We start from the raw sequence: 25243 nt of genomic DNA, 5'->3' as shown, positions 1-25243 counted from the left end.
TGAATTTTTTAATTTTTGACAAATATATCTCTCACAAAATTTAAATACAAAAGGTCTCTAATTTTAATAAATGGAGGATAATTTAGTTCTTCTATTTATTTATCTTTTATACCCTAAATATAACTGGCTGACGTGGCCGAAGTGGTGTCCAACAGTCCGTTACAGCGCCACGTTAAAAGGGGAATAAAGATCGAAGGACAAATAAATTTTTGGCGGTCATTTTACAAATAAAGTTCGAAGGACAAATAGGTTCTAAATTCTAAATTCTCAAGGACCTATTTGTCATTCGAACATTATTTGCAAAATGACGTCAATGACTTATTTGTCCTTCGAATTTTATTCTCCTTCTAGCGTGGCACCGTAACGGACACCTGGACACCGTTTCAACCACGTCAACCAGTTCCGTTTGGTGTATGAGAGGCAAATAGACGGAAAGACTAAATTGTCCTCCATTTATTAAAGTCATGAACTTTTTTGTATTTAAATTTTGTCAAGGGTGTATTTGTCAAAAAATTAAAAAATTAGGACCTATCTATTTTTTCCCTCCAAAATATTCCAAATTCCAAACCATGACTTTTGCAATTTTAATTCTTTTTTATTTAGATAAATTAATTCTTATGTTAAATTTTGATAAAAAAAAAGATTAAATTTAAATTATTATTATTATTTAATAAAAATATAATAGTTTATAAAATTTTTAAATTTTTTAATCAATCTTGTTTCGGTCTAACCCAATAAGGTTAGGAGTCTATCATAGAGACTATTGACCCGAACACCAAGGTGACCCACGCATCACCCTACTCTTTGATGAAGATCTGGATAGCTGGCAGAAGCTTTCAGATGGACGGGTCCACGACAAAGAGCCCACTCGAGTACAAGGTATAAATGGGGAGGGACCTACCCCTCTCTAGAGGTACGTCATCTTTACCCTAATTCGCCGCCTCATCGTATGGACGCTTACTTTGGCATCGGAGTGTCCTTACAAGTGGCCTCACCCGCCAACCCACCAACGATCGAGATAACCCCATTTATCGCGGAGCTCGTGTTCAGGTCCAGACACCCCCTCATTCAACCCGTTGCTCACAACTCGACAACCATCGGATCCACCACTCCACCGAGAAACCGAACATTGGCACCCACCATGGGGACTTGACGCGACTTTGGAGCTTCTCCCTCATAAAAAGGAGGTACGAGCGGAGGGAGGAGCCCACCTACGTAGCAGGGTGAGTTCGGGGACCTCGCAGGAATATCCGAGATCCCCATCTCGCCAGGGCAACACCCACGCCCGATCTCCCGAGAAACGCCCATTTAGTGGTACTGGTAGCGATAGCTCTCGTATCATGCAAGAGCTCAAACACATAGTGCAAAATTTAGAGAAGAAATTAGCAACGAGGGACCGTTATAATCTCAAGCACAGCCAGAATTCTCGTCCAAGTCTCTCACGAACCCAGTCCCCAAGTAAAAGGTTGGAAGACCGCAAGAAGAGTCCCAAGAGTGACGACGAGCGCAACCGAACTGACGATCAGTCCCTCACCTACACCCACGCCAAGTTGGAAGACCATGGGGAGCGAAAGGAAAGACGAGATAGAGGTAAGAAACGGCAAGATCCCGTTATAATGGGAGCCACCTCTTTCCACCCATCTATCCTCAAGGTTCGGCTGCCGAAGAACTTCAACAAGCCAACGGACATGAGGTATGATGGGACCAAATACCCACAAGAGCATTTAATGGCCTTTGGAGGGCGTCGGTGATGCTGTCAGATGTCGTGCTTTCCCTTTAATCCTAGCGGATCCAGCAATTAATTGGTTCAACGCACTTCTGCAAAGGTCCATTATGACCTTTACGGACATCACACAAAAGTTCTTGGTGCAATTCACCACCTGGATAGCCAAGGCCAAGGACTCGATTAACTTGCTTGGAGTGATCCAAAGGGTTGGCGAACCGACGAGGAAGTTCCTCAACCGATTCAATGATGAATGCTTGGAGATCGATGGCCTGACGGACTCCGAAACAAGCCTGTGTTTGACCAATGGTTTGGTGAAGGAAGCACCTAACCACCCGACCCATCTGGACGATGCAAGAAATTCAGAGTATTGCAAGACAATATATCAATGACAAAGAGGTCAGTCAGGTGGTAGCCGCCGATAAACGATAGTTAACCAGCCAACCAGCTCGCCAAACCAGCAACGTCGAAAGGCCTAAGGATGTGCCAAGAAAGGGGACATCAGGAAATCATTCAAGCCGTTTCTCTGGGTGAGTAAATTCACCAACTATACCCCCTTAACTGCACCTATCATGGAGGTCTATCAACAGATTGCGGAGAAGGGCATATTGGCCAAACTAAGGCAGCTTAAGGACAGGATCGGAGGAAACAAAAGCCTTTACTGTGATTACCACAAAGGTTTTGGCCACAAAAATGCAAGACTGTTTTGATTTAAAGGATGCCTTGGAGCAAGCCAGACTGTGAAGCCTAGGCAAGGGCTTCCCGAGAATGCAGACACCGCTCAATAGTGGTGATAAATGTAGTAGTTGGGAGAGATGTACCACCTAAGTCAAAGTTTGCAGCGAAGAAGGATGCCAGAGTACTAGCTGTGTCGTCGAGGAGCTCCAAGGTCCTTTCTAGGGAACTCCCCGAGATATCCTTCGGCCCAGAAGACCGTTGGTGTCACGACCTTCTTGAGGACCCGCCAATGGTTATCATGGCGAGGGTTGGGACAAGCCTGGTCAAGCGAATCTGAGTGGACACAAGGGCAGACTCGAACATCATGTTCCAGAATGTGTTCGACGCCTTGGAGCTCAAGGAGAGTGACCTCAGAAACCATCGTCACAGGGTCGTAGGATTAAGAGACAATTACATTAAGCCTGACGGGTCTGCGACACTCTCGATCTGCATTAGATTCAGGGAGAATAGGAAGTAGACGATGGCAGAGTTCGTGGTCCTGAGGGATTCCACGACATACAACGTCATCCTGGACAAGAGAACCATTAACGAGCTGCCAGCCATCATTTGCACAAAGCTCCTTACAATGAAGTTTGTGTTGGACAACGGATCTGTAGGGTTGGTCTGGGGATACCTAGAAACGGCGGTTGCCTATGACAACGCCAATTTATCACTCAAATGAAGTCAAAAGAAGCGGCCGGAGTATTTCTGGCAGACTTGGATGCGAGAGTTGACGAGAAGCCGAAGTTGGAGCTACAAGGAGACCTGGAGAAATTGCTGGTAGAGGACACGGAGGATAAGTTTACATTCGTGAATTAAAACCTCCCACATGAATTGAAGGGTTGTGTACGTATGCACACTGGCTAAATCTCGTCTTGTGCATAAGCACAGGAGGTTGTGCATACGCACACATTAGAGTGCTCTTCTCCTTTGTTTTTTCTATGTGTTCTCCCATTTCCATGCTTTTTTTCCATTTTTCCAAGCCATTCTCGCCTTCAAAATCTTAAATCACTTAAACAAACATATCAAGACATAAAATGGAATAAAAGTGGAATTAAATTGATCAATTAAGGCACAAAAAAGTATGTTTTTACATTTAGGCACAATTTAGAGAGAAATCGTAAAAAGTATGCTATTTAAGTGAATAAATGTGGGTTTATATGATGAAACTCACTTAATTTAAGCTAAAATTTACCATCAAATATGGACTCCTCAATTTTTCCACACTTAAACAATAGCATGTCCTTGTGCTAATCACAATCAAAAGAGAAAGATACAAGGGTAGACAACTTATGGAATAAAACTACCTATATGCATGCAACTATGCTAAATGCTAGCTACTTTCTATCTATACTACGATTTCCTATTGATTTGGAAAAACAAGCAAACAATTTCCAATCAAACAAAGGTTGGTGCTCAAATTACCACAGATGGTAGGATACCCACACTCATACACTAGAAGGGTTAACTCCAACCAAAGGTTGGAGCAAGTGCTCACAGACATCTGTGTGGAGGGAGCTCAGTGGATGCTTGATGCGCAAGGCAAGCCCTACCAACTAAGAAGGCTTGATCTAAAGACTATAGTTAGAGGATGGTTGGAATTCATCCAACGCTCCATCATCCCTACAAGTAACCAATCTGAGGTTACAATAGATCGAGCAATAATGATTCATTGCATTATGCTTGGAAATGAGGTGGAGGTACATGAGGTGATACCTCAAGAATTGTACAAGATAGTAGACAAGCCTTCCACCCAAGCACGGCTAGCATTCCCTCACCTCATATGTCACCTATGCAATTTAGTTGGAATTTTCATAGAAGGAAACACCCCCATTGAGGAGGACAAGCCCATCACTGAAAGAAGGATGTATCATGTTAGAGAGCTTGTACATGCACCACAACAAGAGCCAATGCATTCGCCTCCACCAGAAATTATTGAGATGCCTCAAGGGATGTATTTTCCTCCCCATAACTATTAGGATCAATTGAATACCTCAATAGGGAAGCTGAGCTCAAACATGGAGCAGCTAAGGATGGAACATCAAGACCACACCACCATCCTCCGTGAGATAAGGGAAGAGTAGAGGACCATGAGAGAATAGCAATAGAGACAAGGGCAAGACATAGATGAGATCAAGCGTTCCATTGGATTCTCCAGAGGAAGCAGTAGTCGCCGCCACTGAGGTTGTTGAGCCCCATTATCCCTCTATCTTCTATTTTTCTATTGTGCTTTATTCTATTGTCTGTTTTCTATTTCTAGTGCATGATCATATCTAGCCTTTTATTTCCATTTAGTCTTCTTGTTGGTGCCATATTGTAATCATAAGATATCTCCGTCACTATGCTTAAAAGAAAAAAATAGATACATGAGTTTCGAGTATATCATGAGTTAATTCTAATTATTTTGATGTGGTGGCCTTGCATTTATCTTTTGAATGTATGAATTAACTGTGCATATTTAATAGTGATGATAAGAATGTTGACTCTTAAAGAATAATGATTTAGAGAAGTATTATTGGCTCTCTGAAAAATCAAACAAACATTGATTCTTGAAGCAAGAAAAAACAGCAAAAAGAGAAAGAAAGAAAAATTAAAAGAAAAAAGAAAAAAAAAACAAGAGAAAAAGCCAATAGCTCAAAAGAAAAAAAAGGCAAGAGCAAGGATACAAGGCTTTGAGTATCAATGGTCAGGAGGGTAAAAAAATTGGCCTAAAAAGCTCAATTGAGTTGCTACCCCTGACTAAATGCTTGTGGTGTGAAGGTGTCAAGTAAAAAAAAAACTTGAGATTGAGCAGTTAAAGTCGTAATCCAAAGCAAAAAGAGTACGCTTAAGAACTCTGGACACCACTGACTGAGACTTTAAGCAAATTTAAAGACGAATCCAAGGGTTCCTCCAATTAAGTGTCTATTACGTTTATGTATCCGGTGGTAATACGGGAAAACAAAATGCTTAGAGTCGTTACTAGGTTCAAAAGAAGCTGTGTTCAAGAATCAAGAAGAACTGAACTAGGAGAATCAATAATATCATCTGGATTTTAATTCCAAGGGATGTCAACATTTCTAAGTTTCAAAGAAAAATGAGATGCCAAAACTGTTCAGAAATAAAAAGCTAATAGTCTCGCTCCTTTAATTGGAACTGAGCTTTATTGACAACTCTAAGACCTGTTGTATTCTTCTATTTTTTTTAGTCCTACGTTGTTTTTGGTTGCTTGAGGACAAGCAACAGTTATTTTATCATGTTTTAATAGGTTTTAGTGCAAAATTCACATTTTTTTATTCTACTTTGAGTTTTTGTGTTTTCTTATGATCTCAGGTGATTTTTAGGTGATTTTGGCAAGTTTTGGAAAAGTCTGATTCAGAGACAGAGAAAGGACTGCAGATGCTGTCAGATTCTGACCTCCATGCATTCAAATGAGCATTTTTGGAGCTACAGAGGTCTAATTGATGCGCTTTTAACAGCATTGAAAAGCTAACTTCCAAAGCTTTCCATCAATATATAATAATTTATACTTATCTTTGGAAATGATGGCCCAAAATGGGTGTTGAACGCCCAAAACACCCTCTTTCTGGCGTTCAACGTCCCAAAGGGAGCAAACTAGCATTTGGACGCCCAAAAGGGAGCAAGCCTGGCGTCCAACGCCTCAAGAGGAGTCCTAGAACGTGGATTCACCCTAAGCTCAATCCAAACACTCACCAGGTGGGTCCAAGAAGTGGATTTTTTTAAATTAAGAGTCCAGTCAATCTTATTTATTAGATTAGTATTTAAAGGAGGAGATCAACCATGTTTAGGATCTTCTGCCTCAACTCTTGACCCTTTACATGTTTCATATTGTTTTTCTGTAAGCTATGAGCAACTAAACCTTCTAAGTCAGGGTTAGGACCTTTGCTGATTCTCATGGATTAATAATATTGTTGTTTCTATTTCAATATGTCTTATTCTATTCTTTGATGCATTCTCGTTCTTCAATCTTATGAATCGGGGGTGAAATGTGACATTCATCCCTGTTCTATATGGGTTCTGTACGATTCCTGATCCGGATAGCATTGAGCTGGAGCTAGAAAATACATCGCGGATTCCAAGAGTGTACCTAGGCTGATTTTGGATATGTGACATGAAATTCCGTTGGCCGTGGGTTACTGAGGTTTCTGTGGCACTAAGGCTAGAGTCAGAAAAGCAGCATTCTTTGATCCGAAAGATCTGACATTGTCTGTGGCATTTTGAGTAGGATCATAAGAGGAGTGGATTGCTTAAAGCTTCATCTTCGGCTATAGTAAGAATCCAAGAGCTGACTTGATGAGCGGACATGAGTTACGCGAATATGGTAGACTGCTATGGTTCAGAAGAGATTAAATTGATGAGAAGACATGAGTTAATCACGTACGGCTGCCATTGAAGGAATCATTTGTTATTGAAGTAGACAGTAAAAAAATTTAATCCGGAAAGATAAAGCATCTCCGGAGCCTTAACTGAATCTTTATCACTGCTTTCACATCAATCTGGTATTTTTTTCTTTATTATTTGGTTTATGCTTCTAACCAAACAATCATCTTTTCTAATCCCCCGACTAAGACTTGCAAGATAGCCATTGCTTGCTCAATCCGACAATCCTCATGGGATTCGACCCTCACTCACCTGAGGTATTACTTGGACGACGCAGTGCACTTGCCTGTTCAATTGTGCGGAGTTCAAAATCCGCGCACCAAGTTTGTCAAAAGCGGACTTAAACAGTTTGTTCACCGAACTCCCTTGGTCCATCAAAGTTCTATGGAGATTTGTATTTGCAAGGATCATTGTTATTACTACTGGGTCGTTGTGGCCAAGTGTCACCCCTTGTGCATCCTCTTTGGCGAACGATGTTGTGGGTAAATCGGGAACTTTGTTGTTTTTCCCAATCTGGTATACTTCTTTAAGATGCCTTTTACGTGAGGATTTAGTGAATTTTCCTCCTACAAACCTTCCATTTATCATGTGTATGTACCTCTCAAAAGTTTGTGGGGGTCGATCTCGCCATCCTTCGTCATCATCATCTCTTTTCTTCTTTCTTTGGTCGCTCGACCTCTCGACTAGGTACCTTTCTAGCCGACCTTTCTTGGCTAGCTTTTCTATAACATTCTTTAAGTCATAACAATCATTTGTCGAATTTTCATACAGCTTGTAGTACCCGCAATATTCTATCCGAGTTCTAGCCTTTTTGTGTTTGATGGGCTGAGGAGGTGGAAGCTTTTCAGTGTGACATATATCCCTGCAAACATCTACAAGAGAGACTCGGAGTGGGTATAGTTATGGTATCTTCAAGGCTTTTTTGAGTTATACTCCTCCTTTTTCTTAGCTTCCTTCTCCTTGTTCCGAGCTTGGTAGGACAAGTTTGGCCTCGGAAGAGGCTCTCTAAGTCAGAAATTTTCCTCCATGTTGATGTACTTTTCTGCCCGCTCTTGTACTTCATATAAGGAGGTCAGGTGTCGCTTGGATATGGATTGGAAGAATGACCCTTCTTTAAGGCCATTAACCAAACCCATTATTACCGCTTCAGGAGGTAAATTTTGTATTTCCAAGCAGGCTTTATTAAATCTCTTCATATAATCTCAGAGTGTCTATTTAACTTCTTGTTTGACCCCGAGCAGGCTTGGAGCATGTTTGACTTTATCTTTTTGAATTGAAAATTGGGTAAAGAACTTCCTTGCCAGGTCATTAAAGCAAGTTACCGACTTGGGTGGTAAGTTGTCAAACTATTTCATTACAGCTTTAATAGTGTTGTCAGGAAGGTCTTGCAACAAGTTGTATTGGAAGCATAAGCTAGGTACATCCGACTTTTGAAATTACTGAAGTGATGCCTCAAGTCGGTCGTTCCGTCATAGAGATCCATGTCGGGGGTCCTAAAATTTCTGGGAACTCTTGCTCGCATAATCTCTTCAATGAAGAGATCTTTTCCTCCAAGAGGGCTTTCCTTCCGATCTGCTTGATTTTCTAGTCTTCAAAAGCCGACTTCTAAATTTGAGAGCTTTTTCTCCAACTCTTTTTATCGTCGTACTTATTTTCGTAATTCTCTCTCTGCTTCTCGTTGTCATTCAGCCTCTTGTTTGAATTGTTCCAATCAACTGTGTTGGCCGTGAACCAACCCTAATATCTCCGTCAGATGTGGAGGTTCTTCGTCTTCAGGTGGGTGGACTTCCGAGTGAATCCGTCGTGGATGATTATTTTTTGACGTTCCTTCTTCGTGGGGGCATTTGTTCTCTCCCGGGGTGGAGGTAATGCAAGCGTTAGGTCGTCGTTGTGGGGCTTTGGTTCCGACTCAGATGCTGTATAACCATCTTCATATTGGTTGTCCGCCATACGTAGATGTAAACTTCCAGGCCCCCGGTAACGGTGCCAATATTCTGAGGATTACCTGAAACAGAATTGTATTTGGGCCTGGAAGTGAGGTCAAGACTCATTCTGAGGTAGCGTCCGACTTGTATTGGAATCGAGGTGCCGCCGTCCGAGTTTCTCGTGAAGGGGTGAGGGTGGTACCTGCAAGAGACTTCGATGCCTAAGTTAGCAATGACTTTAAGCATGTTTTTAGTAGATTGGGTCTTGAATATACCTGAGGTTTTGTAGTGTATTTATACTAGAAAGATAACCACTTCTTTAGAGTAGTTCCACCTTTGATGGTAGATGACTGTTCCCTTATTCCTGGAAATTTATTGAGATCTCCCTTCTAGATAAAGTGAAGAGATAGTATGAGACATTTCAGGAGTCGGTTGCTTATTTAAAATAAGTAGAGCTAATCGATGGGCTTTTATCCTTTTTGGGCATGGCTATATGTTTTAGGCGAGGAATGAACAAAGTCAATAGCAATCACCTTTATTTACTTAAAAAAATAGAGAGTACAATGCTCTTTTATTCTAGACAATAATAAGAATACAATATTCAACTGTTTGGTTTAAAAAATTTTATTTCATTTTTAAAAATTGTCTTTGAAAATATGATATTTTAAAATTTTAAAATTTAATTTATCCAAATAATTTATTCTTACAAGAATTATTGTGATAAAATTGATTTTTTTTTATTCTAGAAGTAACAATAAATATGTATAAAAAATATATTTAAAATTATTTTTTAAAAATATTAAAAATTATTTTCATTACCTTTTGAAGGTGATTAAAAAAAGAATTTAACTTTTATGTTCTCTAACCATAAGAGAAGTTTACAACTATAACCAATCGTAATATTAAATATAGTATTAGTTAAAATGATAAATATGTTGAGTTTTAAAAAAAATTGAATTCAAGTATTAGAAATAATAAAAGAAAATTTGATTTTGAAAAACTAAAACACATTGTTCTTTTTGTTTGTTTGTTTTTTTGTTTTTTTTTTTTCCAGAAACGCATTGTTCTTAATTACGTGTTCAATAATTACTAATTAGGGTGATTTGGGTCTCTATGGATTAAACAAATTGGGCCTGAGATAAAAAGCCCAACCCTTTATTGAGTGTTATCTTTCCCACGAAGGTTTTCCATTGCCCCACGGCACACCAGCATTGCTCCATCCTCCTTTTTTATATAAAAAAATCAACAGACACTGCTCCTTTAAAACAAAAGCACCAAAAGACTAGTCCCCACTTACACCATCCATAAACCATAAACCATAATTTATCCACTCTCATTGACTTCACTTCTCAGAAGGTAAGCGCCATAAACCTTAGCTCTTTACTCATTTTCATGCTTTCTATATCTGAGTGTTGTGTTGTGCACTGCACATTCATGAATTGGTATGTATAGTGATGGGGAAGGGTAGACCTAGGGCTGTGGAGAAGGGTGTAGTTGGGGCGAGCAACACTGTTACCTGCTGCGAGTCCACCAGTGTACCCTCAGGTCCTGTGTATTACCCTACTGAGGATGAGTTCAAGGATCCCTTAGATTATATTTACAAGATTAGGCCTGAGGCTGAGCCTTATGGGATTTGTAGGATTGTTCCACCTAAGGGTTGGAACCCTCCTTTTGCTTTGGATCTGGATACTTTCACTTTTCCCACCAAGACACAGGCCATTCACAAGCTCCAGGCTCGCCCCGCCGCATCGGACTCCATGACTTTTGACTTGGAGTACTCTAGGTTCTTGCAGGACCAGTGTGGTAAGAAGTCTAGAAAGAGGGTTGTGTTTGAAGGGGAGGACTTGGACTTATGCAAGTTGTTCAATGCGGTTAAGCGCTTTGGCGGGTACGATAAGGTTGTTGATGCCAAGAAGTGGGGGGATGTTGCTAGGTTTTTGAGGCCGGCTGGGAAGATTACGGATTGTGCTAAGCATGTGTTGTGTCAATTGTACCGGGAGCATTTGTATGATTATGAGGAGTTTTATAATAAGATGAATCAAGGGACTGCTGTGAACTGTAAGAAAGGTGAGAGAGATGAGAGGAAGAGTGATCACAGAGTGCAATCCTCGACGTCCAAGAAGCATCCCCGGAGGGTTAGTGGTCTGAAAGTTAAGGATTGTAAAGTACATGTAGAAGAAGAACGTGATCAGATTTGTGAGCAGTGCAAGAGTGGTTTGCACGGTGAAGTCATGCTTTTGTGTGATAGGTGCGATAAGGGCTGGCATACTTATTGTCTTTCCCCGCCGTTGAAGCAAATTCCACAGGGAAATTGGTACTGTTTCAGCTGCTTGAATTCTGATAGGGACAGCTTTGGTTTTGTGCCTGGGAAGCATTACACATTGGAAGCCTTTAGGCGTATTGCTGATCGGTCAAGGAGGAGATGGTTTGGATCAGGGCCTGTTTCAAGGGTGCAGATGGAGAAAAAATTTTGGGAGATTGTCGAAGGATCAGTTGGTGAAGTTGAGGTTATGTATGGAAATGACTTGGATACATCTGTATATGGAAGTGGTTTCCCACGCGTTGCTGATCAGAAAATGCAATCCGTTGACGACAAGTTATGGCAAGAATACGCAACAATCCCATGGAATCTCAATAACTTGCCAAAGCTGAAAGGCTCAATGCTTAGATCTATTCAACACAATATCACTGGTGTTATGGTACCCTGGCTATATATTGGGATGTTGTTCTCATCTTTTTGCTGGCACTTCGAGGATCACTGCTTTTACTCAATGAATTATTTACACTGGTATGCTCTAATTTTATTCACTTGTGCTGTCCCCGTACAAATTATCTTGTTATTTATTGCACAAGTTATCTTGTTATTTATTTGTAATACATTAGTTATCAGCACCATCAATGGCCTGATTTTTGTTTTTTTTTGGATAATGTACCAACCTTATTGTAGTACCAGGTGATTTAAGGTCAGTTTGGATAGGTCCATAATGTTTGGTGCAATTTTCAAAACCAAATTGTAACTTTCTAAAAAGCTATTTAAGTGCTTATGAAGAAGTTAAAAAATGACTTCTCTCGTAATAAAAAGCTTTTTTCAACTCTTCTTTTATAATAAGTACTTTTAGGACTAAAAAATCAAATACAAAATAACTTATTTATAAGCTACTTTTAATATAAGTATTTATTGTTTAAGCTCTTTTTTCAAAAAGAGCTTAATTAAGTTGTTTATCTAAACTGGGCCTTAGAGTTGAATTCCATAAGCTAATGCCTTTAATGAATACTAAAATAGTCATAGGAGCAAGATTTTATTATATTAGGGATGGCTTAAATGTGGGAAATTTGTCACTAGTTCATTCAACTTATATATGTATTATGGAGATCCTGAAATGCCTATGAAGTACCCCACATGTAAGAATACAAAGGCTTGCTTAAGAAATCATGGGATTTAATTTTAACTTTCATTATTGGTTCCAATGCCCATAAAAAAGTCTTATGCTAAAGAGTGAAAGAAAGATAAGGGCAAACAAGGAACTACACATAGTGAGAATTAACAAATAGTGGGGTATGCACATTTGTAGCAAACTCTGCTGAGTAGGCATGTGGAGTGAGGTGGTAAGAACTATATAGGATGTGGGAGAGTGCTAAGTGGAGCATTCCGAAAGGTTGGAAATGGACCCAGAAGAGCTAGGTCTCTCGAACACCTAACGTAGCGGTTATCATACACTTTATTTTTTTTGCCCTTTCTTTCTGGGAATAATTTATACATGGAAGAGGGTAATATATTCTACAGTACTGGTATGGCTTTATGCCTAGAAGTCTACACATCTGGTTAGTATTGCAGCAATTGCTTAACATTTCGTTACTATTGCTGTAATTCCTTGACATTTTTAAACGTTTCTACCTGAAATCATGTATTGTTTCCTTACGAATCTGGTCCTGATTTCAATTTTGTTCTAGGGGAGAGCCAAAGTGCTGGTACAGTGTTCCTGGCAATCAAGCCAGTGCATTTGAGAAGGTATGTCTTGGGGTTCTTGAATTTCACTGTTATTACTTCTTTTACTCTTCTACTTCTATTGGTTTTTCCATCCTTTCACTTGTAGGATTGAAAGTTGCCAAAAAGAATTAACCAGCTTTATCTGATTCTATTATCTAGTAGAACCTAATTATTCACATTTATAAGCACATGGTAGCTGTAGGTACAGGATTTATTTGCTTTACAGGAACTAGAGATGTAAGATAAGTAAAGATAGATGGACAATATTTTGAAAAGGGTTCCAGTCATTGAAAAATCAGTTTATTTGTAATTTACAAGTTTAAACAAAACCTAGCACAGAGGTGGAATACCAAGATAGCCATGACTTACTGGCCACATTGATCTGATAGTAATCAGCATGCTAATTTAGTTATAGTAGGTGGGGTAGTTATGGCAGCTCTGCAGGTTGCTGGCCGCAGGGAATGATCCTGCATTACACTTATACTAAAGCTTAGCTCATACTCTTAGATGAAAAAGCTAAAAGTATTTTTTGGAGAAGCCATTCTTTCAGCTTCTATTAAAAAATTGAAAAGATTTTTTTAAATATTTTGTTCATTTAAGATAAAAAGTGACTTGGTTGCCCCAAAAAATGAAACAAATACACCCATAGCTTAGATGGATTCCTTCAATAATTTGATTGAAGTGATTTTTAGAATTTATTAGTTGAAATTTGAAATTTTGATTATGTAAATAAACAACTTTTATGAATTGATAATATCACTAAATTTAGATAGCCTTGCCTGTGAAGAATCTCTATCTATTGGTGTACTTTGGATTTTGAAATAGTTTAAGTATAGATATGATTTTTTGCCAGTATGGTGTTGCTTGATCTATGTAGTCTATCTCATTTAGTGAGAAAAGGCTCAGATTGTTATAGTTAGTGTACTATGAATAAAGATAGACTTAGAATAAATTTTTGGTCTCTATAAAATACTCCTATTTTGGTTTTTGTCAATAGTTTGCTCCGTTTAAGTGCTGACACTGCATTACAATAGGGATTAAAACAGAGACCACCTATATTTTACTGGATTAAAATCAAAAGAAAAGTTTTATAGGGTCCAAAACCAAAAAGAGTATTTTATAGGAACCAAAATCTTATTTATGCCAATACAATATTTCATTTTCTAAATGTAAAAATATTTTACAATTCACATGTTTATAGAGATTTTTTTAATTTTTTTTTTAAGATAAAGCATTTTGTTATCATTATTATAAATGTATATCAGGCATATGATGTGATTCAAATTTTGGTAATACTGTCTAAATATCACTTTATGTGCATTTATTAATTGCTTCTTTATTAGATCTTATGTATTATATCTCCTTTGTTTAACTCCAAAATAAAAATGCTTTTCTTCTTTTTTTTGTTAAGGATTTATTTATTATTTTTATTTATTTATTTTTTAAATGGAAGAGTCCACCTATGTGAGTGTTCAAATACTTATTTATAATGACAGTAAAATGATCAACTTCATTGTAGGTGATGAGAAGTAGTCTTCCTGATCTTTTCGATGCACAACCTGATCTACTTTTCCAGCTTGTTACTATGTTAAACCCATCTGTCTTGCAAGAAAATGGGGTTCCTGTCTACAGCGTACTTCAGGTTTCATATACCTTGCTCATTATTAGTGAACCTTCTTTTTTTTTTTGGCTTACTATTGTAAATGCATGATTGATTGTTTGCTTTTTTTGAAATTGTGAAATCAGAAGAGAAATGTTTTATATTGTAAATAAGCACTCCACACTAAATGGACTTGAAAATCATGATTGATGTAGTAGTTTTTTCCATTGAAGTTGCTACTACGAACATATTATAGATTCTTTGCACTACCTGCTTGCATGTTTTCTTAGAATGCCTAGAACAACTGTAGAGATTTTGCTCTTCATTTTCTTGTTACATGTGTTTACTTTTGACACTTTTCTTCCATTCTTTACATTCATCAGGAGCCTGGGAATTTTGTTATAACCTTCCCACGATCTTATCATGGAGGTTTCAATCTTGGTATGTGGTTATATATTGTATCTATCAAAAACTACCAGCTTATTATTCAATCTAGTGCCTCTGAAGCTCGTATAATTTGTTTGTGTTCTCAGGTTTGAATTGTGCAGAGGCAGTAAATTTTGCTCCAGCTGACTGGCTACCTTTTGGTGCATTTGGTGCTGATCTCTATCAGCGGTATCACAAACCTGCTGTATTGTCGCATGCGGAGCTTCTTTGTGTAGTAGCCCAGGTTTGTAGATCTTCTGACTTTGTTGCATGCAATTAAGTTGCAATTTCCAGACAGCATTAAAAAGCTACGAAGTATTTGGCTTATTTCTTGTATTATTGCAATGACAAATGCCATGCCTTTGAGGGGGGAAAACGTTCTTGCATTCAAAGTTTTCTGAAGTTTTTGTTTCCACCGTTTTCTTCATAGAATTTGAAACCATGAAAGGTAAAGAAAATAAAGTAGTTTCTGTAATAAAATATAACATTTGTTCGTTGATTTTCGTTGTTTCAGCATGGCGATGTTGACAGCAGAGTATCTTCATATTTGAAGAAGGAATTGTTGAGAATATCAGATAAAGAAAAGTCTTGGAGAGAGAAACTATGGAAAGATGGTATAATTAAATATTCTCGCATGACTCCTCGCAAATGTCCACAATATGTGGGAACTGAGGAGGTAAGGTTGTTGTTGTTGGTTTTGTTTTTAATCTATGTCAACATAAATTGATTATTCCTAATTTCTTTCTCTTCTGGTTGTATGCACTGGTGTCTTTTGTAGGATCCAACATGCATTATTTGCCAGCAATATCTCTATCTCTCTGCTGTTGTGTGCAGTTGCCGACCATCATCTTTTGTGTGCCTGGAGGTAAATAGATGTGCTTATGGTATTGCTAATGGGTTCGATTAGCATCTATCATTCATATGCAACATTGAATCAATGCAAAACTCAAAATAAATCTGAACTCATCTCTATATGTATTTCCAATTTTTTCGGTTGAATCATTCAACTTTCTGTATCTTATTAATTTTGAAGGAAACTAATAGATATATAGACACGTCTAAAGATATCCACATGACTGGTTTGAGCTCTTTACAATATTCTGCCTTATATTCAGTGTGATCATAAAGATTTTGGTTCGATATGCATGTTGGTTCACATCTTACATATGATTGAAAATTGCTAATATATGTTCTGTTGTTCTGTTTGTATTCTTCTGAAATTTACGATAGTACTGATCCAGCAAGTGTAGTTGCATTATTCCATGACAAATCTGGGGATCAATTTGCTGCATTTGCAAAAGTCATTTTTCAGTTTATGTATTACACGTCTGGCCTCTTAATATTGGTTTTTCTTTCACTTTATCCCTTTTTTTTTTGTCTCTTGATTTCCAACTGAAGTTTGCAATGTCTTAATTCTTGGTGGTTATTTGTTCTTTCAAACCTCTTTTGTCCTGATCTTTTGAGGTTAAATTGGCTTTGTAAACACCCACTGAAGATATAATTCCCAATCATTGTATTTATCAAGTGGCTGTGAAACTTTAACCCATACTTATTATTATTTGTATTGTATATGCTCTAAATTTCCAGGATTTTACTAGTCTGGGTTTGTTAACTCACTGATGGTGACATTTCAATTGGCTGAATTCGGTTTTTATTGTGCAGCACTCGGAACACCTTTGTGAGTGTAAGACTGTGAAGCTGCGTCTTCTCTACCGTCATTCACTTGCAGAATTGTTTGACTTGGCCTTTTCCATGGAAGAATTTACTTCTGATGACAAGGCTGAATGTAGAAGTGTTAGAAGGCAATCTTCTTGTCAGGGTGCTTTGACCAAAAAGGTTATATATTTAGTTTTTTTTTGGTTCTTTTTCAATCTTGTTAAATTATAATCCAGTTTGTAAGAGTAAGATTTGGTTGTGTTTCTGTAATCAAAAGATATGCTGTCTTTATACTTCCATACCTTTGACTTAGCTGTTCTCTTGAAAGTGGTATGTTGTTATCCTCCCTAACAACGACCACCTAGTTGATTGTCAACAAAGTTTTGCATTTCTAAAATAAAGTTAGACAACATGATGTTTGTATTGTTATTCATAAATAATATTTCTTGTTTTAAATCTGAGACCTCGAATGCATGTAGGTGAAAGGTATCTCCGTTAATTTAAATCAACTTGCTACAGAATGGCTTCTGCAATCTAGTACGATTCTTCAGAATCCATTTCTGAGCAATGCATTTGTTACTACACTAAGGAAAGCTGAACAGTTTCTTTGGGCTGGTTCTGAGATGGACTCTGTGAGTTCTCGTTGTTGTTGATGATGTATTACTTCAAAATTATTATGCACTGTACACAACTAAGTCCAGCTTTATTTTGGGATATAGGTTCGAGATATGGTGAAGACCTTGATTGAAGCTCAGAAGTGGGCAGAAGGGATAAGAGATTGCATAACAAAAATTGAGTTTTGGTATCAAGATTCAACTGTAAAGAAAGTTCATTTAGAATTCATTGATGAGTTATTGAGATTTAATCCTCCACCTTGCAATGAGCCTAATTATCATAAATTGAAGGTGCCTTTTCACTTGAATAAGCTGTATGGTGTCTTTTGGCTGAGAAGCTCTATAGAGTTTTTGGTGGTTGTAACTTTCTGCAAATTGGATTTGTACAATAAAAACTTTTGTTCTTGCAGGAATACGCTGAAGAAGCGAGGTTATTAGTTCAGGATATTGATACTGCTTTATCGAGGTGTTCAAAGGTACTTTGTCCTAGAATCTAGACTATTCATATGCCTTCATTACTTCATATTGACAATAAATGTATCTCCTTAAAGCTCATGTTTTTGCTAGTTGTAATAACATTTTATGACATTAATTTTTCTTTCCACTCCATTCAATTTGATTAATATTATTCATTCCAGATGTCTGAGTTGGAACTTTTATACTCCAGAGCTTGTGGCTTGCCCATCTACATGAAGGAGAGTAAGAAATTAGAAGGGAGGATTTCTTTGATTAAGGTAGGCATTGCCACCAGATAGTTTGACACATATTACTTTTCTTTTCCCATGTTTAATCTCCTCTTCCTTACTTTACTGATAAGTTTGTTTGGACACTAATATTATTTTTGTTTGTTTGAGGCTTGACAGACATGGCTGGACAGTGTTAGAAAGTGTATCTCTGCGAGACATCCTACTGTCTTAGAGTTTAACATTCTTTACAAGTTAAAATCAGAGGTAATAAAAACCTTACTCTGGCTTTGTTAAATTTGTTTATCGTCCTATGGCCCATCCAAAAAAAAAAGAAAAAGAAAAAGATGGAAGGTAACTTAATAAGTCAAGGAAAAAGTAATATGATGATAACTTTGAACTTATATCATATTAAGAAATTCATGGTTTCAATAGATCTTGGATCTTCAAGTTCATCTTCCAGAGATAGAGGTGTTTGAGAATATGGTAAATCGAGCTGAATCTTGTAGCATCCAATGTCGTGAGATGTTAGAAGGTCCTATGAATCTACAGGTCTGCCTATTGCTTCTTTTTCACATCTTTTAATTGTTTCTGATGATTCAAAGGCATAATTTTATTAACTAATGAGGTCTGCAGAATGTTAGTTTGCTGCTTAAGGAATGGGACAATTTTGCAGTTGCTGTACCAGAGTTGCAGCTTCTAAGACAATACCATTCAGATACTGTGTTGTGGGTTGCCCATGTTAATGATCTTTTAAGGAGAGCTCATGTGCAGGGTGATGAACATAATACAGTTAATGAATTGATGCACATTTTTGAAGAAGGTTCATCTTTAAAAATTCAAGGTATTGTGGATTATTTCAGATCTATGATGAATTAGATTTTTTAAGGCCCGTGCATTTGGTATTTTTTCTTTTATTGTTAATTTACAGTACCTGAAGGTTCAGTTTATATTTTGCAGTTGATGAGTTGCCATTAGTTGAGATGGAGCTAAAGAAAGCTAGTTGCCGGGAGAATGCTTTGAAGGTTAGTCATCATTTTACCAAGCTCACCAATTTTGGTATTATATGCTCAATAAATTCTTACAATATTGAGAAATGATAGAAATTATATCAAATTGGTTCAGGCTCGTGATTCTAGAATGCCTTTGGAATTCATTCAGCAACTGCTAGAGGAAGCTAAAATGTAACATTTTACTTCCTTTCCTCATTTGAACTGACATGTCATTTGGCTTTAGTTTTATTCAACTAATATTGTTATTGATTCTTCAGGCTGCACATTGAGGAAGAGAAACTATTCGTTAATTTATCTTGTGTTCTTGCTCTTGCCATACCTTGGGAGGAAAGGGCTAGAGAGATTCTTTCACATGAGAATCCTATTTCTGACTTTGAGGACATGATCAGGTTCAACAATGTCTGAGTTGTTGTTGTTGTTGTCTTTTGATGTTTTTTTTTTGTTTTGTTTTTTCGGTGTTTACTGAACTCAGCTCAGCAAGCTAATTTTGGCTCCTGGGAATATTTTTGTTTCGTTGCTTGTTTGTAGGGATTCAGAAAACATATTTGCTATTCTTCCTTCACTTAATGATGTTAAAGACGCATTTTCTGAAGCTAATTTATGGTTAAGGAATTCAAAGCCATATTTAGTCTCTTCTCCGTGTGCTTCAAGTTCTTTGCTGAAAGTTGAGGACTTGCAGGTTCATATTTTGTCTATCCTTTGTTATCTTCCCAAAAATATTATGATCATAATATGACAGTTTAATTCTGCACTACTAGATGTTGGTTTCTGAATCAAAGCTTCTTAAAGTATCTTTGGGAGAAAGAAGGATGCTGGAACTAGTTTTGAAGAACTGCAAACTTTGGGAATGTGAAGCATCTTCTCTACTGGATGATTGTCAGTGCCTTTTCGAATTGGATAACTGTGTTGATGGAGTAAGCAGTGATTTAATGTTTAGGGTGGAAGATTTGATTGCAAGAATCCAATCTGCTATAGCATCTGGTGTTTCACTTGGTTTTGACTTCATAGAGATTTCAAAACTTCAAGCATCTTGTTCTACACTACAATGGTGCAAAAGAGCCCTTTGTTTCAGTGATTGTCCGCCATCGTTAGAGGTTACTATTTTTGCTTTAGTCAAATATGCTTCTAAGCTTGTATTTGTAGTGTACCCAAGTTGTCTTTCCGTGACTTCTGTTGGTTTTAATGTATGCTTTGCTGCTGTTTCCCACCCTCTCAATATTTGATTGCGCTGCCTTTTTAAATCTTGTTTGTGAGGATCCAAGAGGATTCCTTGTTCTTTCCGGTCTTTGTATCTCTTCTATCTCGATGAATTTCTTCTTATATAAGGAATAAAAACACTTATTTGTGCGACATGCTTGCTGATTGTTAATCTAGGATGTTTTGGAGGTTGCGGAAGGTCTTTCTCATTCCTGTGTTTCTGGTGTGCTGTTGAAAGTTCTGGTTGATGGAGTTGAATGGCTTAGGAGAGCGTTGGAGGAAATGTGTCGACCTTGTAATTCTAGAAGATGCCATTTGACTGAGGTTCAAGATACTCTTAATGATTATAAGGTACTATATTATGCAATTTTCTGAAGTTACAATCTCATGTCTTATCTATCTATCTATTAACAAGAAACAACAGCAGCATAATGATAAATGATTAAATGAACGACTTTTTCACTATGTTGGGTGCATAATGATAAATGAATGACTTTTCCTCTTACATCTACCACTTTTTCTTTTTTTTCCCCCTCCACTTACAGAATGTTAATATGACCTTTGGAGCAGTATATGGTCAACTTGAAGAAGCCATTAGAAAACATATGTAAGTCTTTTCTATTAAAAATGGAAAAAAAATGCTTATTTTGTTGGTTGTAGTATTAAGATTGTATTTATGATATTTAATTTTGTCTTTAGTATTTTCAATGGCAATCCATCCTTCTTTGGGTGTTCTTTATATATTGGCCTTTTCTATTCTTGTGAAGTCTTTGTTAAGGGATTTAGATTTCTGGCATGCAAATTTGGAGCCAAAGGTTTTTTATCTCATTATTGAAGCCATTCTTGAGTCCATGCCTTCTGACATTGCTCTCTGAACCCTTGTTTTTACTAGACTAAATTATGTTGGCCAAGAATATATTACTAGTTTATATCACTATTGACTGATTGCCTAAGCAATTGTTTTTTCATTTTTACTTTAGGTTATGGCAAGAACAAGTGCACCAATTTTTTGGCCTGAATTCTAGGGATCGATCTTGGTCATTGATGTTGCAGCTGAAGGTACAGTTTTTCAATGCATCAATAGGTGACCTTATGCATACAATTGATGAGTATATTTTGAGCTGCATTCATAGTTGTAATCTTCTTTTACCGGTGGCTAAGCTACAACTAGCTGCTACCACCAAAAAAAAAGAAAATAAAATAAAAAATTACTATGGGTGAAAGACTGGTGGTTAATTGCTTTCTCTCCATAGAGATTTTCTTCTAGTGCTGAGCTTCTTGATAGCATGCCGGTTTAAAAAGGTGAAAGCTATAGTATAAAAGTGAAAGCTATAGTTAAAAAGTGGAAGCTTTCACAACTTTCACCAAGGCTTTACCAGTCATGATGTATTTTAGTAGGACTTAAATATCATATCATTGGTTTAATTGAGAAGAGTCATCAAATATGATTTAATTGCATTCAGGAGCTTGGAGATACTGTTGCTTTCAGTTGCTCAGAGCTGGATATGATTTTATCTGAAGTTGAGAAGGTGGAAAATTGGAAGAAACGATGCTTAGACAAAATAGGATCTTCTGTCCAAACTGACAATTTGCTGTTTAATGTGCTGGAGAAGGTATTGATTTTAAAATATATTTCTGCGTCTCATTTGTATATTCTACATACTTAGGGTCTTGCCTGATATTTTTCAGATAAAACAGACTCTAGATAGATCATTGTTCATATATGGTGATGTTAAAGAAAGGAAGGATCAAAACCTCTGCATTTGCTGTCTTTTGCATTCTGAGTATCAGGAATTTCTTACTTGTTCGACTTGTATGGACTGGTAAAGTACTTATTGCCTTGTTTCAAATAATGGGATTTTATTTCTAACTTTTTGCATTTATTTTGTTACTATGAATTTACATTTGATATATTTTCTCTATCTATCGTTATCTTCCTTCTGGACAGCTATCATTTGCAGTGCATTGGACTAACAGCAAAGGACACCTGCATTGAAAATTACAAATGCCCTTACTGTGCAATTTTGATTGGTGAATCTTGTTATCCAAGTGGAAGTGGCCTCCTGGTATAGTATATCAAATCATTTTAGCCATACCAAACTAGTCATAATTTCACAAAAGCTCACATATTCATTCTATTTCTTTTGCTTGGTGCAGAGGTTTGGTAAGAAGCATATTGAATTGAAAATTCTCATTGCTCTTCTATCGGAAGCTGAACATTTCTGTTTGAGGTATTGTAATCCACATCAAATCTTTATTTTCATCGTATGCAACGATCATTATTGATTCAGTAAGATTTATCATGTTACTCAAACAGGAACACATGGATTTCCAAGAGATGATGTTACCCATGATAAAAGCCATGTAAATTTCATACTAAATTAATAAATCATTTGATACCAAAATAATAAAATAAAATGGAGCCATTATATTCTTTTAATTATTATTATTATTATTATTATTATTATTATTATTTTGATAAAATGACATTTAATTAAGATGAGGAGAAGGATAATACATTCTTGGGATAAGAGTTTCCTTATACAAAAACAAAGCAGAAGAAGGATATATCTATTAAGCATAGCTTTTCAAGTAGAAAAGAATAATTGTATTTAATTACCATATAGATATTGTATATTGAATTAATAGAATTTTCAGGTAGAAAAGAATAATTGTTTTAAGTTTAGGGGAAAAAGGTTGGAGCTGCGGCCATGATTTATGTTTTGACTTACGGTAACAATTTCTTTGTGATGCATCTCCTAGTTTGCTTGTCAAGTCACTTGAGCCACTCTGGCTCCCTGAATACATATAAAGTTTTAACCAAACAAAATGCTCTTGCCTTTTATTTTCTCCATGTTGAAAATCATAGCATTGCAAAACATGCCTTAGATACATTTATTTCGTAAAGCTATCTTCTATCTACACTTCATATTGATAGTTGCAGATGATGTTTTAATTCTCTATACCATTTCACCCAACAGTTACTTTGGGTAACAAAATTTAGTGTATGCAGGATTGATGAAATGGAAGTTCTGAATGAACTTGTTGAGAAAGCCCTTCTGTGCAAATCTTTCTTGAGAGAAATACTGAACTTTGCATCAACTGTTGTTGATGAAGATATAAGCATTGTCTCTGAAAAATTGATGAAAGCCATAAAGGTATGTTATCCATCTATTTTTAAGAGCCTGTTACTAGTTTTAATTCATATTATGTTTCACTGTGGAATATGATTATTTCATCTCACTTGGCCGGACACTGGTCACAATTTGGTTCATTTTGCTTACTGAAGTTTTATATATAGGCTAGCGATGTGGCTGGTGTCTATGATGAGCATGATAATTCTGACCTCGAGTTGGCTTTAGCAAAAAACTTGTGGAAAATTCAAGTAAATAGATTGCTAAATGGTGTATGCAAGCCCACAATCCGGCAGATTCAGAAGCATATGAATGAGGTACTTGCTGTTGGTTAGGTTGATGTGGTTTTGTGTTTTCATTTCAAGAATGTGGTTGCCTTATTTATTTCAAGTACTTGTTTCACTTTTCTGTTTTATAAAATTTCTTTCGAATTAAAGCAACTTTGAGGCTACTAAATTTCGAAGAACATGGCAGGGAGTGGATATGGAAATATCAGCTGAAGATCACTATATGCTTAAACTTACAAATGTGAATTGCTTGGGTTTGCAGTGGGCAGAACTAGCAAAAAAGGTGGTGATCTTTTTCCCCTCGTTATTGTGTCCCTGTACCTCCTTTTGATTCAGGTTCTTAATACGTATCACCATGGGCAGGTGGCAAACGATTCTGGGGCACTAAGCCTAGATAAAGTTTTGGAAGTAATAGTAGAAGGTGAAAACTTGCCTGTTGATGTTGATGAGGAACTCAAGGTAAGCACTTTTCATGGTTATTAAAATCTGGAGATTGTCATTTATATTTATTTTAATATAACTTGTGGGGATGGTGTTAATGAAGAGGTGGTTTTTGTTGGCAGATGTTGAGGTCTCGATGCATGCTTTACTGTATATGTCGAAAGCCTTATGATAAGAAAGGGATGATAGCATGCAAACAATGCAATGAATGGTACCATTTTGATTGCATGAAATTACCATGCACGCAGCAGCTCTACATTTGTCCTGCATGCAACCCCTGTGCAGAAGAACCATTGCCTACAAACCATGAGAGGTCACATTTTTTCTTATGAAATTCGGTTTGTTCAACCGTAGCTTTTATTGAAAGTATTAGAAATAAAATTGAGTGGACCTAATTAAACTCCAAAAGGTAGTTCATGGGGTGAGGGTGCGAGTCCAGAGATGTGAGACTTATAATACATCCCCTTCACACCTCGCAATGATCATTTAGAGCGTAAACATTTGCATGTGGGTGGTTCAACATCATTGGATCGGATAGGTTTTGAAATCATATTAGAACTGAGATAAAGTGGACCTAATTCAATCCCAAAAGCTAGCTCTTTGGATGAGAGATGTCTCACACTTATAAGCTATTAGAGACCTTATTCTTAAAAGATGTGAGATTTGTAATAGTGTTCTGCTAGAGGATTACATAACATGGTGTAAATTTCTATTGCATGATTATTATGTTTTTGTGCTTTGCAGATTAGCTAGTGCTAAATTTGTGGAGCCTAAAACCCCATCTCCGAGGCACACAAACCCAAGAAAGAAACAGAAAAGAGATGTGGGCAATGTCACTTGCAAGATGTTTACAACAGCAACAGTAACAGCAGCAGAAGATAGAGATAGTAGTAGGTGTAGGAAATCAAATGGGATAGAATGTCTTAGGTGGCAAAACCGAAAGCCTTTTAGAAGAGCAGGTAAGAAACGTGTTGAGCTTCGAAGTCTTACTCCAATTCTATACACACAACGATAAGCATGCATATTAGATACTCATTGGCCATTAAATTGATTCCATTGATTCTTATGATGTCATCTCTATCGTTTTTAATCCATCTCAATATGGGGGAAATCTAATCTGTAATTCCTTGTTAGTGGTAGCTATTTATTTGTTTGCATGTCACGCCATCCAGATTTATTATAACGATGGTGTGAATTCACTCAATGCTACTAGTGTTTATGCAGCTGAAAATAGAATGCAAAATTACGATTAAGTTTGTTAAACAAAGAATTCCCCGGTAACTAATTTGTCGCAAGGCCCCGGATTATATAACTCTTGTTTAATGAGTGAGTCTACTCAACCATATAAGTATATTCATCTTTGCACTATATATATGTTAATACATAAGTATTATCATAAATAGAAATTAATATTTCATCTATTATTATTTGTCAGATAAGTTTTTTATTTAAAATTTTT

The 25243-nt window shown here is 36.9% G+C and overlaps 1 protein-coding gene across 2 annotated transcripts; it reads left to right on the top strand.

Moving 5' to 3' along the window:
* Positions 1 to 10003: 10003 nt before the first annotated feature.
* On the top strand, positions 10004 to 24850 carry LOC107488264 (lysine-specific demethylase JMJ17). Of its 2 annotated transcripts, none has more exons than XM_021142258.2 (33): positions 10004 to 11533; positions 12697 to 12754; positions 14253 to 14375; positions 14717 to 14774; positions 14867 to 15003; positions 15274 to 15435; positions 15538 to 15624; positions 16422 to 16595; positions 16895 to 17047; positions 17135 to 17320; positions 17440 to 17505; positions 17668 to 17763; positions 17893 to 17979; positions 18148 to 18264; positions 18349 to 18556; positions 18673 to 18737; positions 18838 to 18896; positions 18983 to 19114; positions 19254 to 19404; positions 19484 to 19819; positions 20100 to 20273; positions 20468 to 20529; positions 20903 to 20981; positions 21386 to 21535; positions 21612 to 21745; positions 21871 to 21988; positions 22080 to 22153; positions 22936 to 23080; positions 23224 to 23373; positions 23531 to 23626; positions 23707 to 23802; positions 23907 to 24097; positions 24529 to 24850. In XM_021142258.2, exons 1-33 carry the CDS (start codon positions 10200 to 10202, stop codon positions 24797 to 24799), a joined length of 5529 nt encoding a protein of 1842 aa, XP_020997917.1. In that variant the 5' UTR covers positions 10004 to 10199; the 3' UTR covers positions 24800 to 24850. The 2 variants fall into 2 exon arrangements, with proteins under 2 accessions (XP_020997917.1, XP_020997915.1); XM_021142256.2 differs by having other exon boundaries at positions 22927 to 23080.
* The last annotated feature ends 393 nt before the right edge of the window (positions 24851 to 25243 follow it).

The sequence above is a fragment of the Arachis duranensis genome, chromosome 5, assembly GCF_000817695.3.
Source record: "Arachis duranensis cultivar V14167 chromosome 5, aradu.V14167.gnm2.J7QH, whole genome shotgun sequence".
NCBI classification, from domain to species: Eukaryota; Viridiplantae; Streptophyta; class Magnoliopsida; order Fabales; family Fabaceae; genus Arachis; species Arachis duranensis.
The sequence above is the reverse complement of the archived record's forward strand: the minus strand, read 5'-3'. Positions and strand labels throughout refer to the sequence as shown.

Bases quoted from the DNA above. Each gene is read 5' to 3' on its own strand.
- LOC107488264 (XM_021142256.2), top strand. From the start codon at position 10,200: ATGGGGAAGGGTAGACCTAGGGCTGTGGAGAAGGGTGTAGTTGGGGCG. The intron at 15,436-15,537 runs GTAAGGTTGTTG...TGTCTTTTGTAG, and splicing joins AATATGTGGGAACTGAGGAG to GATCCAACATGCATTATTTG. The intron at 19,115-19,253 runs GTTCAACAATGT...GCTTGTTTGTAG, and splicing joins GACTTTGAGGACATGATCAG to GGATTCAGAAAACATATTTG.